General features: G+C 41.5%; 1 protein-coding gene across 1 annotated transcript in view; it reads left to right on the top strand.

The window, feature by feature from the left end:
- KCNK10 (potassium two pore domain channel subfamily K member 10) overlaps positions 1–10276 on the top strand; it is a 71204-nt gene extending 60928 nt beyond the window's left edge. The window contains exons 7-8 of the mRNA XM_065839436.2: positions 563–705; positions 2720–10276. Coding sequence (XP_065695508.1) covers positions 563–705; positions 2720–3349 — 773 coding nt within the window. The 3' untranslated portion in view covers positions 3350–10276. The remainder of the gene's footprint in view (positions 1–562; positions 706–2719) is intronic.
- The last annotated feature ends 5885 nt before the right edge of the window (positions 10277–16161 follow it).

Genomic DNA, 16161 nt, shown 5'->3' with positions numbered 1-16161 from the left:
ATAACTGATAGCCAAGCAGATGATATCTCCTTATTATCAGAGCTGATGCAGAGTTGGCTTCCTGTCAGATATCCTAAGTTGTAGAGGAAGACAAAGCTGCTTTTCTTTCTCTTGCACATAGGTCTCTGAATCCTGTAGTTAAAACCAAAAAACCCTAGAAAATCTATAATGTGAGGGGATTAAACTGTAAAGTTTCTCAGCTACCAGGCTTCAGGCAGTTGAAAATGAGGAAGGGTAGCTGTATTATACTTTTTTCTTGGAAATGTGATCATGCTGCTTGATAAAAGCAGGAATTTCAGACTTGCTTCAGAGTATGAGCAATATAAAGGAAAGTGTTTACTAGGTGCTCTGGTCACATAGCAGCAGAATGACAGGTAATTTTAGAAAGTCTTAAATTAAGAACTGTGTTTCTCCCATCTGACAGGCCTCTCATCTGTTATTAGAATTACGGCACTGTTGACAAGAGTTAAGAAATACTTTCAGGAATTTATCAGAATTGCAGATATTTTGTCATAATTTTCACATCTCATAATTCCTAAGCGTAAGTATATGCTTATTTCAGGAGGAAATGCTGACATCCATTACCGGGAGTGGTATAAACCCTTAGTGTGGTTCTGGATCCTTGTTGGCCTTGCCTATTTTGCTGCTGTGCTGAGTATGATTGGAGACTGGTTAAGAGTCCTATCTAAGAAGACAAAAGAAGAGGTATGACTAGTAATTTCGCAGTAGTTTGTCATTTCATAAGAGAGCTTTAAGTGCTTATCTAAAGAAGGATGCTCCTCTGCATAACCAGTGCTCAATATTCCCTGTAGTTTGCTCAACTGGCTGCCTTTGGTATCCAATTAGCTCTTATCTTTAGCTCCTTCACAAAGGGAGGAAAAAATGCAGCTGAAGCAACCTAGGTTGTTACACCTCTGTCAGTACTACCAAATATACAGAATACATCAGTAGGATTGCAATTATGGAGTAAGAGAAGCCAGCCTTCACTCTGAAACTGTCTACAAAATTGTAATAAAAATTTCACTGTTCTCCCTTTAAAAAATTGGAGATGCATAGGTTTTAAAGACATTAGTTGGCTCTCTTCAGTATGAAACAAGAACCTGCCTTTAAACCAGGGGTTTGTATTGAGTTTTCTCACTTTTCCCTACATCGGGGAATATATTTCTGAATAATACTTTAGAATCAGGCCCCTTACTGAGTACCATATTATTAAAAATTGAAGAAACTGAGTAGTCAGCATCAGGAAGAACATGATTAAATTCACTCAGACCATGCCCTCTGTGATTTAAAGACAGTATTGCTAATGCTTCACTCACATAAGAGTGGAAAACAGAAGGCAATTTCCATGACTCTAGAGCTGAAGCCTACTGTGGAGGATGTTGATAATAGAATTTCAATTTTTAAGGCCATCTCCTGCATTACTAGCAAAGCTAACCTGACTGGGTTAGCCAAAGAGCAGACATATACAAAGTTTGGCAGAGGAGTATCACTGTTTATCATTTATGAAGGCAGCTGTGCTACCTGAGGCCTAGTGCATCCCCTGTGCATTTCTATGAATGAAGGGGGCTTCACAGAGGGGTTTGGCTGTTAAGTTGATCATCAGCAGGCACCCACAGGTGGGAATCTGATCTGTCATGGTGGATGTGAGATGCTTGCTGCCACAAGTAATACTGTTCTGAATACAGATCTACTCAGCTAGCCTGAGGAACAAAAGATGAACTCCTTGTGGACCACTGGATGCAGAAACTGAGTTCTGACTACAGCAGTGCAAGCAAATGATTGAGCTTGGTGGGCTCCTGCAGACATCGTGCTCCTCAGTCTGTTCTCCTTTAGCTGAAGTTGGAAAAAGACCTGCATTGCCTGAGATGTTGCTTGGTCATTTATCTTCTTTTTTCTCACTTCAGAATAAATATTTATTCAATACAGCAGCCATGTCAGTGCTTTATTCTTAGTCATTATTCTGGTCTCAGGTACAAAGGCGTAAACTATAACAGTGAGGCATTTAAGGACATGCTTATGGTACCCACAGAGAACATTGATGTGTTTTGAAAACTCCTCCAGCTGGCTTGAGAGGGTGGTATTTGGACAGTTATGCAATGGAAATCTCCATTCAAGACAGATCTGTTTGTCTCTGAGAATGGACCCTATACTGGATCAGTCAGGGATCCACTTGAAATTATCAGATAGATATTCCCAATGTTAATTGCTCTGTGGCACTAAACAGAACCTTCAGTGGGACTGAACAGCTCCATCCATGAGCAATACAGGAAAATATGTTACTCTGTTGCTACCCTGGTCGTTGTGCTGTTCTGAAGCATATTGCTATAACTATGGGTGATCAATTTTGCTCACTCCTGACTATCTACCACTGACATTATAAATCAGGAGTTTTGTTCTTAACCAAGGGCAGATTAGCATGAACACCTCCCCTTATGTAACACAGTTATAAAATGTGTGGGCTGGCAAAATGGGAAACAGGCAGACAAGTCATATGCCACATAAGCCATTAGCTAGTCACTAGTTGGTGTGCTTAGAGCTTGCCCAGTATAACCACTTTGCTGCTGATGTTTTGGTCCAGATGTACGCACAGGAACTGGGACTGGTCTCTCATTCTACAGCAGAGAAGAAAGTGCTTGTGCTGCTGTTCTGTAGGAAAGACTGTCACTTCATTTTGATATATTTTTTCTTTTGTTCATTTTTCTTCCTTCTTGTTGTCAAGGTTGGAGAAATAAAGGCCCATGCAGTGGAGTGGAAAGCGAATGTGACGGCGGAGTTCAGAGAGACACGGAGGCGGCTCAGCGTGGAGATCCACGACAAACTTCAGCGGGCAGCCACCATCCGGAGCATGGAGCGCCGGCGCCTGGGCCTGGACCAGCGAGCCCACTCCTTAGACATGCTATCTCCAGAGAAGCGGTCTGTCTTTAATGCCTTGGAATCAGGACGCTTCAAGGCCTCATCTCAGGAAAGCATCAATAACAGGCCTAACAACCTGCGCCTTAAAGGGTCAGATCAGCTAAACAAACATGGGCAGGGGGCATCTGAGGACAACATCATTAACAAATTTGGATCATCTGCTAAGATGACCAAGAGGAAAAATAAAGACCTCAAAAAGACCATCCCTGAGGATGTGCGTAAAATTTATGAGACCTTCCGAAACTACTCCTTGGATGAAGAAAAGAAGGAAGAGGAGACAGAGAAGATGTGCAATTCTGAGAACTCTTCTAGCACTGCAGTCCTGACCAGCTGCATTGTGCAGCACTCAGACCTGGAGAATGGAGTGATCCCAAATAAAACCAAAGAAAGGGAACATGAAAACAAAGCGTTACTTGAAGACAGAAATCAAATGTAAAAGATGCTTGACTTGAATTAACAATGTTAGTGTTTTTATATACATATAGATATATTGAGACACGTGCCTTATACAGACTCCTTATTCAGTCTGAATTATATAGCATTGAAGAATATTTCACTGTGCCATAAAGACTCAAGCTTGCTCTGCCAAAACAATTCAGGAACACAACACTGCAAAATGGCAACAGAAAGCTACGCACATGGAAATTCCAACCTGTATAAGAATACCAGGGCAAGACACAAAGGAAGAGACTGAACCATGACAATATCACCAGGGTGCTCCCATCATGGCATAATATCAGACAAAAGGCAGCTATGTAATAAGAGCCTTTGAAAGGGATGAAAAAGAGTGCAGCTTTGTCATGGAATATGCATTCATAAATGCTTCCCCTGGTGATAAAAAATAGGAGAAATGATTGGAGTGAACTAGAAACTTTCAGAAAGGCTTAGTTTAAGTTTTGGCACGTGATCCAAGCTAGATTTTTTTTTTTTTCCATTTTTGAATCAGATGCATTATATTTCTAAACTCCAAAAGAATGTCCATGGACACAGCCACCAGCTGCGTGCTGGTCTGAAAAATCAATGCAGACATGTTTAAGGTTTGGATTGCTCTTTTCATTAAAAAAAAAAGAAAAAAAAAAAAAGAAAAATCCTCGGTGGGTATTTATCTTAACCAGTGACATAAAAAAAGGAAAAGAAACAAATGGATTTTTTTTCTTGTGTAGGAAGTATTCAATGATTCAATGTAAACTCATGGCAAGAAAGTGCATATGAAGAAAATGCAACATGTTGTGCTATGTTGTATAAAAGAAGAGGACATTAATGATATTAACTAGGTGTATAAAATAGTGGGCTAACCATTTTTAAAAATTTCTCATTCACACTTTCTACCACTGGAAAAAATCTTCAATTTTAATGCTGTAAGACTATGAAGACAGAAGGAAAGCTATAGCTCTTGCATGTCAGCAAACTGCTGTTCTCTGTAGCTGAATCTGAATTTTTAAAAATAGACATAAGACCATATACACTCTTCACATGAGGGCCAGAGTATCCATTGAATCTCAGGGCTCTCTGCGCCTTTTGCTGAGTGTGGGTTTAGACATGAGCTGCAGTCATAATCTCAGAAAAAAGAAGAAACAGAAATTTGTGAAAAGAAGTTGAAAAAATATGGTGGTAATCTTTTAAGTGCTTATAGCTTTAAGTGCCATTAATGCTATCATATTTTGTAAGTTTTTAAACAGGTATTTGGAACTTCTTGTTTTATTTCCATTCAGGTACTATCTTTGTTTGTCATTTGCTATCTCTTGATAAAATCTAAACATGAGTTCTCTGCATTTTGAGACTAAAGTGAAATGTAACCAGACCATGGGCATTTAAAAAAATCTTTTGCAGTTTCTGGATATATGGATATAAGAAATAGGAGGTACACATATAAGAAGTACAAATGTCCCTAGACTTCACAATAAATATTAAAAGAAAAGGCTGCAAAATAATTAATGGGAATTGTAAGACACACTAATTTTGATAGACTCAGCCTGTGGGCTACTGTGTTTGCCATTGCAGATAGAAGATTTTGCATGCTGGAAATGAGATACACGTGATTGTGCCAGAGATGCTTTCCCGGCGCCTTCACAAGATCTTAAATATCCTGCAATTCTAACTGTAGGCTTATAGGTAAAGTAAGCATGGATGGAGATGGCAGAGACATACCAAACCTTACAAGCTGATCAAACATACAGACACTCACAAGTCATCCAGACACAGACGTTTAGAACTGCATGCCCATCTCTGCGTACACAAAAATGCATGCTTCATTTTCTGTTATAGTTTCTGAGATTTTATGCACAATGTACCAACTCAAAAATCTAAGTGGTCACTGGAATACATGATTGCCATGGCTATGAATAGAAGCATGGCAATGCAAATGCAGATTTTGAGTTATATATTTGCATATCTAATTGTCTGCACAGTTTGCAGGAACGAGCCAAATACCACTAGTGCAGAGGAGGAAAGAAATTCTGTCTGCTGGTTCACTTCACTTGAAGTATCATATCATCTTTCTAATTTTGTTATGTGAACATTAAGGATGAAAAAAAAAGTCTGAAAAATTTTAGGTCATTTGGGATTGCTTTAACTCAGTAAGATCCAACAGAAATTCAATTGTGCTTGGTTCACCAATTAATCTCTTAAGGCACAGGGCTGTGCTCTGGCTTTAGCTCACTGGAAGCAGGGCAGTGAGCCCCATTCCGTGGGAGGTTTCGTCTGACTCAAGAGCTGCTGTGGCTCCTGGAGGCTTCTGATCCACCCAGCCCTGTGCTGGGCTTCACAGGGATGCAGGCGGCAGCTTGTGGCCATCCTCAGATCCCGGCATCCTCAAGCCATGGGCAGACACCAGCGAGATGCAGGTCTGTTTGAGCACCAACGTCCTTTAGCTCTCCTGATGGTCCTGGTTTTCAGCAGGCCTGGGAGGAAGTTTAGCTTCAAGTGCCACTTGTGAACTAATCTTCTAAAGTCACTCAGAAATAGAGCAAATCATGTTGTGCTAATTCTGTAGTGCCAGCATGGATTCACTAAGCTTTTATATTCTTCAGATCTGGGGTTTTACTGTGGCCTAGTGGGCAGTTAGGAGCAAAAGCTACAATTTAGATGATAGAATCATGGAATCACAGAATGTTGTGAGTTGGAATGGACCCATCAGGATCATAGAGTCCAACTCCTGTCCCTGCACAGGACAGCCCCACAGTTCACCCCATGTGTCTGAGGGTGTTGTCCAGTCTCTTCTTGAACACTGTCAGGCTTGGGGCCGTGACACCTCCCTGGGGAGCCTGTTCCAGGGCTCCACCACCTTCTGGGTGAAGAACCTTTTCCTAATGTCCAACCCAAATCTCCCCTGGCACATCTTCCTGCCATTGCCTTGGGTTCTGTCACTGGTCACCAGAGAGAAGAGATCAGCACCTGCTGCTCCTCCTCCCCTTGTGAGGAAGCTGCAGACTGTGATGAGGTCTCCCCTCAGTCTCCTCCAGCCTGAACAAACCCAGTGACTTTGTTGGGTTCTCATATGTCTCCTGCTCTAAACCCTTCAGCAACTTTGTGATCCTCTTCTGGACACTCTCCAGTAGTTTTTGATTTGTATTTGAATTCCAGACAAAGCTTGGAAGTTCTCAGACATGCAATTTGAGTCCTGGGAATTAAAGTGATGCCTGGTTACACTACTGTGCTTTGCCTGTGTGAAGGATCAAGCACATTAAAGCATCTCATCTGACTCTGAAAGCATGCAATACATACCGACTGGGCTAACAATTCTCCTTGGTTACCAAATCCCCAAACCAACATCATCCATGCAGTGTTATTTGTTCCTCAACTGAGTTGTTCTCTGAGAAATGCTTGCCCATAGTGGAAAAGTCCTGCACAGATGCACAGGCAGCTGTAAGGATATGGGACATGCGTTTCCTGTATGTGAAATATAAGGCTTAGTCGCAGCCATGGCATTTCTGCTGATTACAGTCCAGAAAGGCAAAAGTCAGTGTCTTGTAGGACTTGTCTGTGTGAGAAGGGAGCTGGGCAGCAGGCAAATCATGGAAAACAGGTCAACATGGACAAAGTGACTGAGGAGGCAAAGTTTGGTGGCCAAATTCAGAACTGGTTCTTTGATGTGATAGAAGGGCAATGCAATCTTGACATATTCTTCATCTCTAAAGGTTTTGAGTTTTCTGTCTATGTGCTGTCCAGTCTCTCGCTGACAGTGTCGGTGTCTCTAGGTTCTGCCTGGCCATGTCATGCACGAGTCCCTGGCTGACATTTTATCAGCTGTGTCTTCAGCACCTGCTGGTTTGGAATATGACAGTTTCAGGGACAAAGGGTGATGCTGAATTCACTCCCAGTGAGATATTGAACAGAGCCTTTGATGACCTTTCACATAAAAGAAAAATGCTCTCTTTCATTTCCACCCATTTTTGTGTCTGTGAGACTTGCTGAGAAAGGTGCCCATCTGCTAGTGGAGTAAATATTTTCTCCCTTACGATTGCCTAGTAAATACCTCAGTACACATAATTTTTATTATAATACAGGAAGTGCAAATGGTGTAATGCATAGGGGCCAGGCCAAAATGTCTGACAACTAAAATGACATTTTAATATCTTAAATTGCTTCTCTCCTTGTAAAGGCCATCCCTTGGTTTTAATTGTATGCAACAGCTTGGGAGTGAATCGCAGTTCAAATATCAAGTGTTTTTACGGCTAAAATTCTCATCCTTTGGCATTTCATAATACCTATTAAAAACTTGTGATATTATTTCTGGTCAGGCTGTTCCACCATTAATGAAAGATTTAGCAAAAGGTAGTCTGAACCATATCCCAAATTCCTTGCTCTAAATGACACCCTTTCACAGCAGCCTGAAAGTAAAATGTCAAACAAAATGATGACTTACTGACTTTAGCTCTCAGATCCTGCACTGAGCATGACATGATTTGACATAGGAATTGGGACCTGAAAGAGCAAAGGAAGCATGGTTTTTCTGTAGGCACAGTCCTCACACACAGAGGAAGACTGAGTTTCTGTTTTCTTACAGCTTTCAGCTCTGCAGTCCCACTTTCTACTGTCTCGTGCAGGAGAATTCTGGGATACTTCTTTGTAGATCCTCCTGAACCATTAACCACTGAGTTTGTGCAGATTTTGCATGAGTGGTTTTGAAAAGGTTTGTATCTTCATCCACGTGTCTGTCTGTGAATGTTGTCATCCTTTAATAGGGAACATTATTTCTAATAAGTGTTATTAGAAATAATAGTAAATAAAAAACCCCAGTGGTCATTAAATCTGATTTTGGTTGTTGCTGTGAAATTATAAATCATCTGAGCTTCTGCTGTTTGGCTTTATGATGTCTCTAATACAAGTCTGCTTATTCCAAACCATTAATGGGCAATGCCAGAGACTTTCTGCAAAATTCTCTAACCCATAATAAATGGAAGTGTGTCTGTGAGTTCAGGGTGTTAGAAACCCTGTTCTTAAAAAACCCTGGATTTTCCTGAAGAATTTGTGTTTATACTGTACATGGGCTTTTTGTTTGCCAGCTTTGGTTTTCTCAGGAGCCTGTTTGTGTTGTCAGGCTGCATGATGTCTGCTGCTCTCACTAAAAATAAATAACAGACAAAGACCAAATTTTATGTTATGTGGCATACTAACCTAGAACTAATAGTCTTCTAATAAGCAGATACGAGTTTAAAAGGTGACTGGGAACTGCTTCAGTCCCTCCTGTAGATGTCTTTGTTTTGAACTGTGTTTTTTTCTAACCTAAGGCTGAAATCTGCCCCCATCAAGTCAGTGCAGTAAAGCAGAGCTAGCTTGTTACTTTAAAGCTTTTTAGAGCAAAGACCTGCTGTTTTAACTCATCTCTACAGTGCCATTTACAGTTAGTGGGATGCCATTATATCCGTACTAAAATACAGATCAGCCCAGCTTCAGAAACAGTTCCTTAGGCAATTATATATAAATGAAAACACAAATGCAAATGAACACAATTCTATGAAGCTCAGATAAGGGCTTGTAGATTAATGTATGAAACTAGTTGCCTGAAAAATATCATCCAAAAAACTGCAGATCTGAATTCCTTTCAGTTACCTAATTCTTCCCGAGGTCCCCATCTCCTTTGCTACCAGTAGCAGTTACCCTCCTTATTAGCAATGCTGGGCTGGACCATATTTTTTTCCTCCTGCCAGTGCAACTGAAGTACGTAATGATGTTAGACTCCGTTGACTCATGCTGTTGAAATCAAATACTGAGGAAGCAGTTGCAAAAGCTAATTTGTGGATATTCTGATGTAGCCAGCACATGCTCAGCGAGCTGGATCATGCTGGGTTGAACAGGTCACTCTAAAGGCAGGTCCCAGCCACAAGACTGGTGAGTTCTCAGGAACTGGTTGAAAAAAGGCCCCGTGCGAACATGAGCACCTGCCCACCCAGCACACAACACATATGCAGCCAGTTCTGGCACATGGTTTTAGTGGTGATGCCCCCTCCACCCCCATGCAGGTAGATGTGAACCTCCATGCTCCATCGTCTCTGGTTATGGGTTACATCTGAGGTGAGTCTTATCACCAGTTAAAACTAGTGCTACTGCTTCTAGGGGAAAGCGGGGATTTGTCTATCAGGTGGCCTTTGGAGGCAAATAGGATTTGCTTTCCTTGGCTGAACTCCTTGAGACCAAATCACAGGCAGGTGGTATTTGACATGTGAGAGAGTATGTTAGTCTCCCAAATATATTTCACACACACACTCTTTTTCCTTGTGAGAGCTGCGTGCTTAAAGAGGAAAGCTTACAGTGCCTATTGTGAGATGTAAGCCAAACATACCAGCTTTCAGCCTACTATTTAGCAGTTTCTCAGATCCTGGAGTCATAGTAGCTATAATTAGAAAAAGGCAGGATTTGTCTCTGCATCACAGCTTCCCAACAATTCGAATTTATTCAGGCCAGTGTTCCAATGTAGCTTTATACTGAATTCATTTCTAAGAGAATTTGACCTGGACCTTGTGGACGGGGCTGAGAAACCGTTATTAGTCATTTTCAGCCTTGCCTTTGGAAAAAAAGAAAAACAAAACAAACTTTCTTAAAATTTGGGGAAACACTTCAGTGGCATGCTGACCTACTATTTCTTCCTGATTAACTTCAAATTATAAGCAATCAGTAAATCCAGTTGCCAGGATGTTCTATCTGCTCTTTTGTCTCTGTCCCTCTTTCTCTCTGTAAGACTTTATGGTGCTTTAGAAATGCATTTTCAGAAAAGGAACAATTTCATACATGTCATTACCAGGGTACAGAGCAGAATGTGCTTGTACCATCTTGATAAGTTTTGCTGCTATCGTCTTTATTTTATGATGTAATGTTTTACAAAGATGGAAAAAAAAATGCAACAAAGACCTGGTTGATGAAAACACTTTTCCTGTGTGTGGTTTTTTTTTTTGTTTGTTTGTTTGGGTTTTTGTTGTTGTTTGTTTTGTTTTGTTTTTTCTCTCTCTGTTGTCCTATTATCCAGCAATGGCAGAGGAACTGTAATTAATCTTCCCTTTTGTGCATACTTGTGGAAAACAGTGCGTTGCTGCTTCACTACTGGTGGACATTCGTGTTTGGTTTTTTCCCCCCTTCCCCTTTCTCTTTGGTCTCTAATTTGGGAATTGGTGGTGCTGGGCTGGTTTCAAAAGAGAGGCACAAACCTCCAGCCATACATCTGCTCATACGGAGCTGTGGTTCTGCACATGATTACCAGTCAGTAGGGAAGGAAGAAGTGGAGCCTTGAGGAGGCTTCATCTCTCTTTGCTAGTCTCTCTCCACAGAAATTATTTGCCAGGATGTTTGGAAAAATTTACTAATGCAGAGAGGAGGGAAGAGGGGAAGCTTTTAGAACTTGAGAAGCACAGACAAGGTTGAGATTGTCTTTTGGTGTTAATTCTTTTGTCATTTTGCAGCTTTTTTGGTGTCTTCATGTTAACTACCTTCTATGTGAGGCCTCAGTTTCCCCTGCTGCCTTGTTTTTCCATCAACTTGGGAAGCTGCAACACACACCAGTCATAGTACACTCACAGAGGATGCAAACCCTTGAACTACAATTCATTTTTCAGTAAATGGATATGACAATTTCTGTAAGCATGGTTGTTACTTCCATATAATGCATATAAAGACCCTTCATGGCTGAGCCTTTTCTTGGCACTGAGGGGAAAGAAAAAAAAGCCCAACATGCTCTGGACTGAGCAAAACCCTCTCATTTCTGTGCTACTCTTTATATGCTGTTCATGCTACACAGCTCATACTTGCTACTTGTGTATTAGTTGTGTAGGTGAAGAAAAATGTCTTCGAAGCCTATCCCCTACGTCCCCTATTCCCAAATTATGTTTTCCCCTATGAGCACGTGTCTCTGAATCAGACCTACTTTAGCTACTCTATATCACTTGCTTTTTCTTGCAATGGTTATTTGCATTTTCTAGTTTATGCACATTCTCATTCTGCTTGTTCACTTGATTTCCATATCCAGGGCCTGACCCTATCTACCTACAGCTGTCTGCTCTGACTTTGTGACCCATTGCCTGGGATATAAAGAAGGCTACTTTGAGTCCTCCAGCCAGATAATCTGTCCGGCCAGCTGACCCAAGTAATTGTCCCTAGAGGTGACTAAAAAAGACAATGGAAAAAAAAAAAAAGAGCAACAGGGTGGATAATGTGACATGTTGTGAAATACGTTTTCTGCTCCAAAATCTGTATGCAGTATGATAAGGGTTGCACTAGGATTCTTGCTGAAACACCGTTTTCTCAGTCCAATCTGCTATTTTGTGTAACACCAACTATTTTTGAAACAAATCGTTACATGGTAGAAAAAAGATTAAAATTGCATTAAAAATGATATATTTAGAACTAACTTGCTAAAACTGAATAGCACAGGAAGGAGGATTCCACAAAGATTTCACAGCACGTTGCTTGGTCTGGCAAGTGTCAAGCTGCTTTCCAGAAAGGCTTCTGATCATTTCCACAGAGGACACTGGAGATTTTCTTGAAGTGGACAATTGATTTCCATGTTCAACCAAAATCAGGAAAAAACATGAATAATGTAATTCCTGGGGAAAAAAAAACCAAAACCACAAAACACCACCACCCTCCATGCTACAACCTCCTTTCAGGTAGTTGTACACAGCGATAAGGTCTCCCCTCAGCCTCCTTTTCTCCAGGCTAAACAGCCCCAGTTCCCTCAGCCGCTCCTCATAAGACTTGTGCTACAGATCCCTCAACAGCTTCATCATCTCCTCTGCACACTCTCTAGTATTTCAGTGTCTTTCTGATGATGAGGGCTCAAAACTGAACACAGGATTCCAAGTGGGGCCTCACCAGTGCTGAGTACAGTGGCACAATCACTTCCCTAGTCCTGCTGGCTACACTTTTCCTGATGCAAGCCAGGATGCTGTTGGCCTTTTTGGCCACCTGGGCACACTGCTGGCTCCTATCCCACCACCCAGATCCTATCAACACCCCCAGATCTCTCTCTGCCAGGCAGCTTTCCAGCCACTCTTCCCTGAGCCTGTAGCACTTCCTGGGCTTGTTGTGACTCAAGTGCAGAACCAGGCACTTGGCCTTGTTAAACCTCATACAATTGGCCTCAGCCCATTGATCCAGCTGGTCCAGATACCTCTGTATGGCCTTCCTACCCTCCAGCAGCTCAACACTCCCACCCAATTTGGTGTTGTCTGCAAACTTACTGAGAATGCACTCAATCCCCTTGTCCAGATCACTGATATAGATATTAAACAGAGCTGGCCCCAATACCGAGCCGCAGGGAACACCACTCACGACTGGCCACCAACTGGATTGCCTCCATTTACCACAACTCTTTGGGCTCAGCCCTCCAACCAGTTTTTTATCCATCGCAGAGTACACCCATCCAGGCCATGAGAATTCTCCAGGAGAATGCTGTGAGATACAGCGTCAAAGGCTTTACTGAAGTCTAAGTACACAACATCCACAGCCTTTCCCTCATCTGTCTAGTGACAGATTGCCTTGTTGTAGAAGGAGATCAGGTTGGTCAAACAGGACCTGCCTTTCATAAACCCATGTTGACAGGGCTGATCGCATGGTGTTCTTGTATGTGCTGTGTGATGTCACTCAGGACGATCTGTTCCATGACCTTCCCCGGCACTGAGGTTGGACTGGCAGGTCTGTAGTTTCCCAGATCACCCTTCCGGCCCTTCCTGTAGATGGGTGTCATGTTTGCCAGCTTCCAGTCAACTGGGACCTCTCCAGTTAGCCAGGATTGCTGATAGATAATGGAAAGTGGCTGAGTGATCACCTCTGTCAGCTCCCTCAGCATCCTTGAATGTATCCCATCTGGCCCCATAGACTTGTGGGTGTCCAAGCAGTATAGCAGGTCACTAACACACATATAAACGCAGAGACACACAAAATTCCACAAACGACAGAATTTGGCCTGCAAATCTCTTCTTCCTGCAAGGGTCTGTGGGAAAGAAAGTACTCAGCACGTTCCAGAGCACAAACTGGGAATGCAAGAATTGAAAAAGGAATAAAACTGTGTGTAAAGTGAGATTGTTTCACAAAGAGTCATTCAAGACTGACAGGAACCTCATGAGGCCATTTTTTATGATGTCACATTACAGACCTGGGGATGTCTTTCAAGGTGTTGCAGCAGGAAAAGCAAGAGCTCCTGCAATCCTTGTCACATCTGCTAAAGTGTGTTCAGAGACTGGAGCCAGGCAAAGTGATGCTGATCTGCAGTGTGAATGCAGCAGCAGGCTTCTGAGGGATTAAGCACAGACAAATGATGACTGCATGTTTTATTACAAGGGAAATAAGCACCATCTGAGCAACAACAAGATTTCCAGTGAGCCTTAGGTGCAGAAATATACAAGTTGTGCTGTCAGATTTACACTGAAGTTTTTAATCCTCCAGCTGCAGGGGTCTTAAAGACAACAGCCTGCTCAGCTGTTCAGTCCAGTCTATTTCCCAGAGCAGGCCCATCTTGAGGGGAATGCATGCTGCACAGTAAAGCTAATTATAATGTTTTATTTCCATTTGTCATCCTGCTGTAGAACAATTTGATAAACTAAGCATCATATGTCAAGTTAAAACAAACAAACAAACAAACCAGAACAACAACAAAAAAACCCCACAAAACCCAAAACCAAATGCACAACAAAACAACAATGCCACACACACACACACAAAACTAAACAAAAACCCAAACTAAAGTCAATTAAAAAAACACAAACAAACCTTATAAGCTGCAATTGTCACTTCTTTCCCTTGAATCGCTTCTACACAGCTGCCTGCTGAGAATGATTTATAGCAAACAGCAGAGTCTTGCTGATGGAGGGAAGGTGTATGACTGGGTTTTTCACGGGAATGAAAAGAGGAGGAACCATCCTGAAAGTCTAGGCTTGTCTTAAAATAAACTGGTAAGTAAAATTCTTACTATCTCACCCTGCAAATATTAATTCCTTTCCAGCAAGAGATTGTTTTACCTTTCACAGCTTAGCAAGAGCTTTGAATAAATAGTTTAATTTCTGCTTTTCATTTCTTAAGTTTCCTACCTTCCTAAGTCTGCTCTGGTTTATTAAATTAGGTGGTTTCCTCTCTGTAGACTGAGTCTCCCTTTCTTAGGCTGAGCACTAATAAATTCGCAATAGCTGTTTGAAATTCTGCATGAAGCAATCTAACCTCATAAGCTCTTATTTGGCAGTTCCCAAACAAGCCAATTTAAAGCAACAGCAAAACAGGTTCAGGCTGTGCTTGGCAACTTCTCTTGCCAACATTGATCACACCCCCCGCCTTGGTTTCGTATTCCTTCTCATCTGCTCCTCATTAACACCCCTAGCAAGGGCTGACCTATAGTAATTTTAATCCAAGCTCTCTACAAGGCAGTTGCTGATATAGATTTTTTGTTGTGTGAGGGGTAGCTGTGAAGGCCAAGAAAACTGAGGTACTCCCTATAAACGCAATGCTGACTATCATATTTTTGGTCCTGAGGCTAGTTGTTTTAAGCAATGACCATTTCAGTCACTGTGTGGATCTCTGTGTATGGGCCTAGACGGACTTATCTGTTATTAACATGCATAGTAAATTCCCACGGAGCACCCAGATGATGGGGAAATGAGTACATTGGGCATGCCCTCAGGTGCTGAAAAAAGTTTCAAAAAACCATAATGTGATATATGCAAAAATGTAGATCAGTAAGAGGAAATAGTTAAAACTTTTCCTCTGTGTGTATGCTGGTATTGCTTAGTTATTTAGTAGGTTTACTGATAAGTTTGTACTAAGAATTAAAAGGAGATCTACAGGTGCTTATGGACTCAGAAAAAGAGCTTTGTTTAACAGCCCTATGACCTTTGGAGGTGAAAATAGGCTGTAGAAAGAACGTGCAGACTCTTTGGGGGAGGTTTTCATCTCCATTAATGTAACTGTTAATAGCCTGTGTCACAATCAATATGTATCCGGAATGCAGAAGGTCAGAAAACATCAGCTGAAATGTCAACCTGTTCAGCAGTAAACTCAGATACGTCAGTGTCCCTTGGCTGGGGAACTATTTGAACGTGTTATCAGCTGTGAAACAGGCAAATGTTAGGACACTGCAGTGCTAACAGTAAATGAAAAAAAGTGCAGAGTAGTCAGATGTGGGGTTTCTTCTGTGTTGGGGGGGACTTCTTCTGTGGCATCTCTGGTCCATTTAGAGGCAGAAATACACACTTTGTTTCTCAGTATTTTCACAATCATAATCACCGAAGTCTTACCAGTTCATTTACATTGTAACAATAGTGCCCTTATATCTTGACAGGTACTAGCAATAGTTTTCCAGAGAAGCAAACTCTGCTAAAGAATAAGATTGTGGTGTGTTGGTTGGTTTTTGTGGTGCTTTTTGTTGTTGTTGTTTTGTGTTGTTTGTTTGTTTGTTTTATGGGTTTTTAGTTTGGGTTTGGTTTTTTTGGTTGTTGTTATTTCCCCCCCTCCCCAATCGTAGGAAAGAAAAATGGGCATTGATTGGATTAAGGGATACTATGTTTGAATCACACTTCAAACAGGGATTTTGATCAAGCATTAAGTGCAAAATTGCACAAGGTTAGCAAAATACCATGGGAAAACCTCAACCACTGGGCTAAGAACAGACTGGAAAAGAGATGCAATCTTGGTAAAACTGGAACTCAAATCAGTGATCTTTCAGATCAAATATAAACTCTGGAAGACAATAAGGTAATTTGGGGGTCAAACAAAAATGAAATATTATCTTCTCTGAGAAATATAAAAGCAGTAAAAAACTCCAGCCAAATTCTA

The sequence above is a fragment of the Patagioenas fasciata genome, chromosome 5 (genome assembly GCF_037038585.1).
Source record: "Patagioenas fasciata isolate bPatFas1 chromosome 5, bPatFas1.hap1, whole genome shotgun sequence".
NCBI classification, from domain to species: Eukaryota; Metazoa; Chordata; class Aves; order Columbiformes; family Columbidae; genus Patagioenas; species Patagioenas fasciata.
The sequence above is the reverse complement of the archived record's forward strand: the minus strand, read 5'-3'. Positions and strand labels throughout refer to the sequence as shown.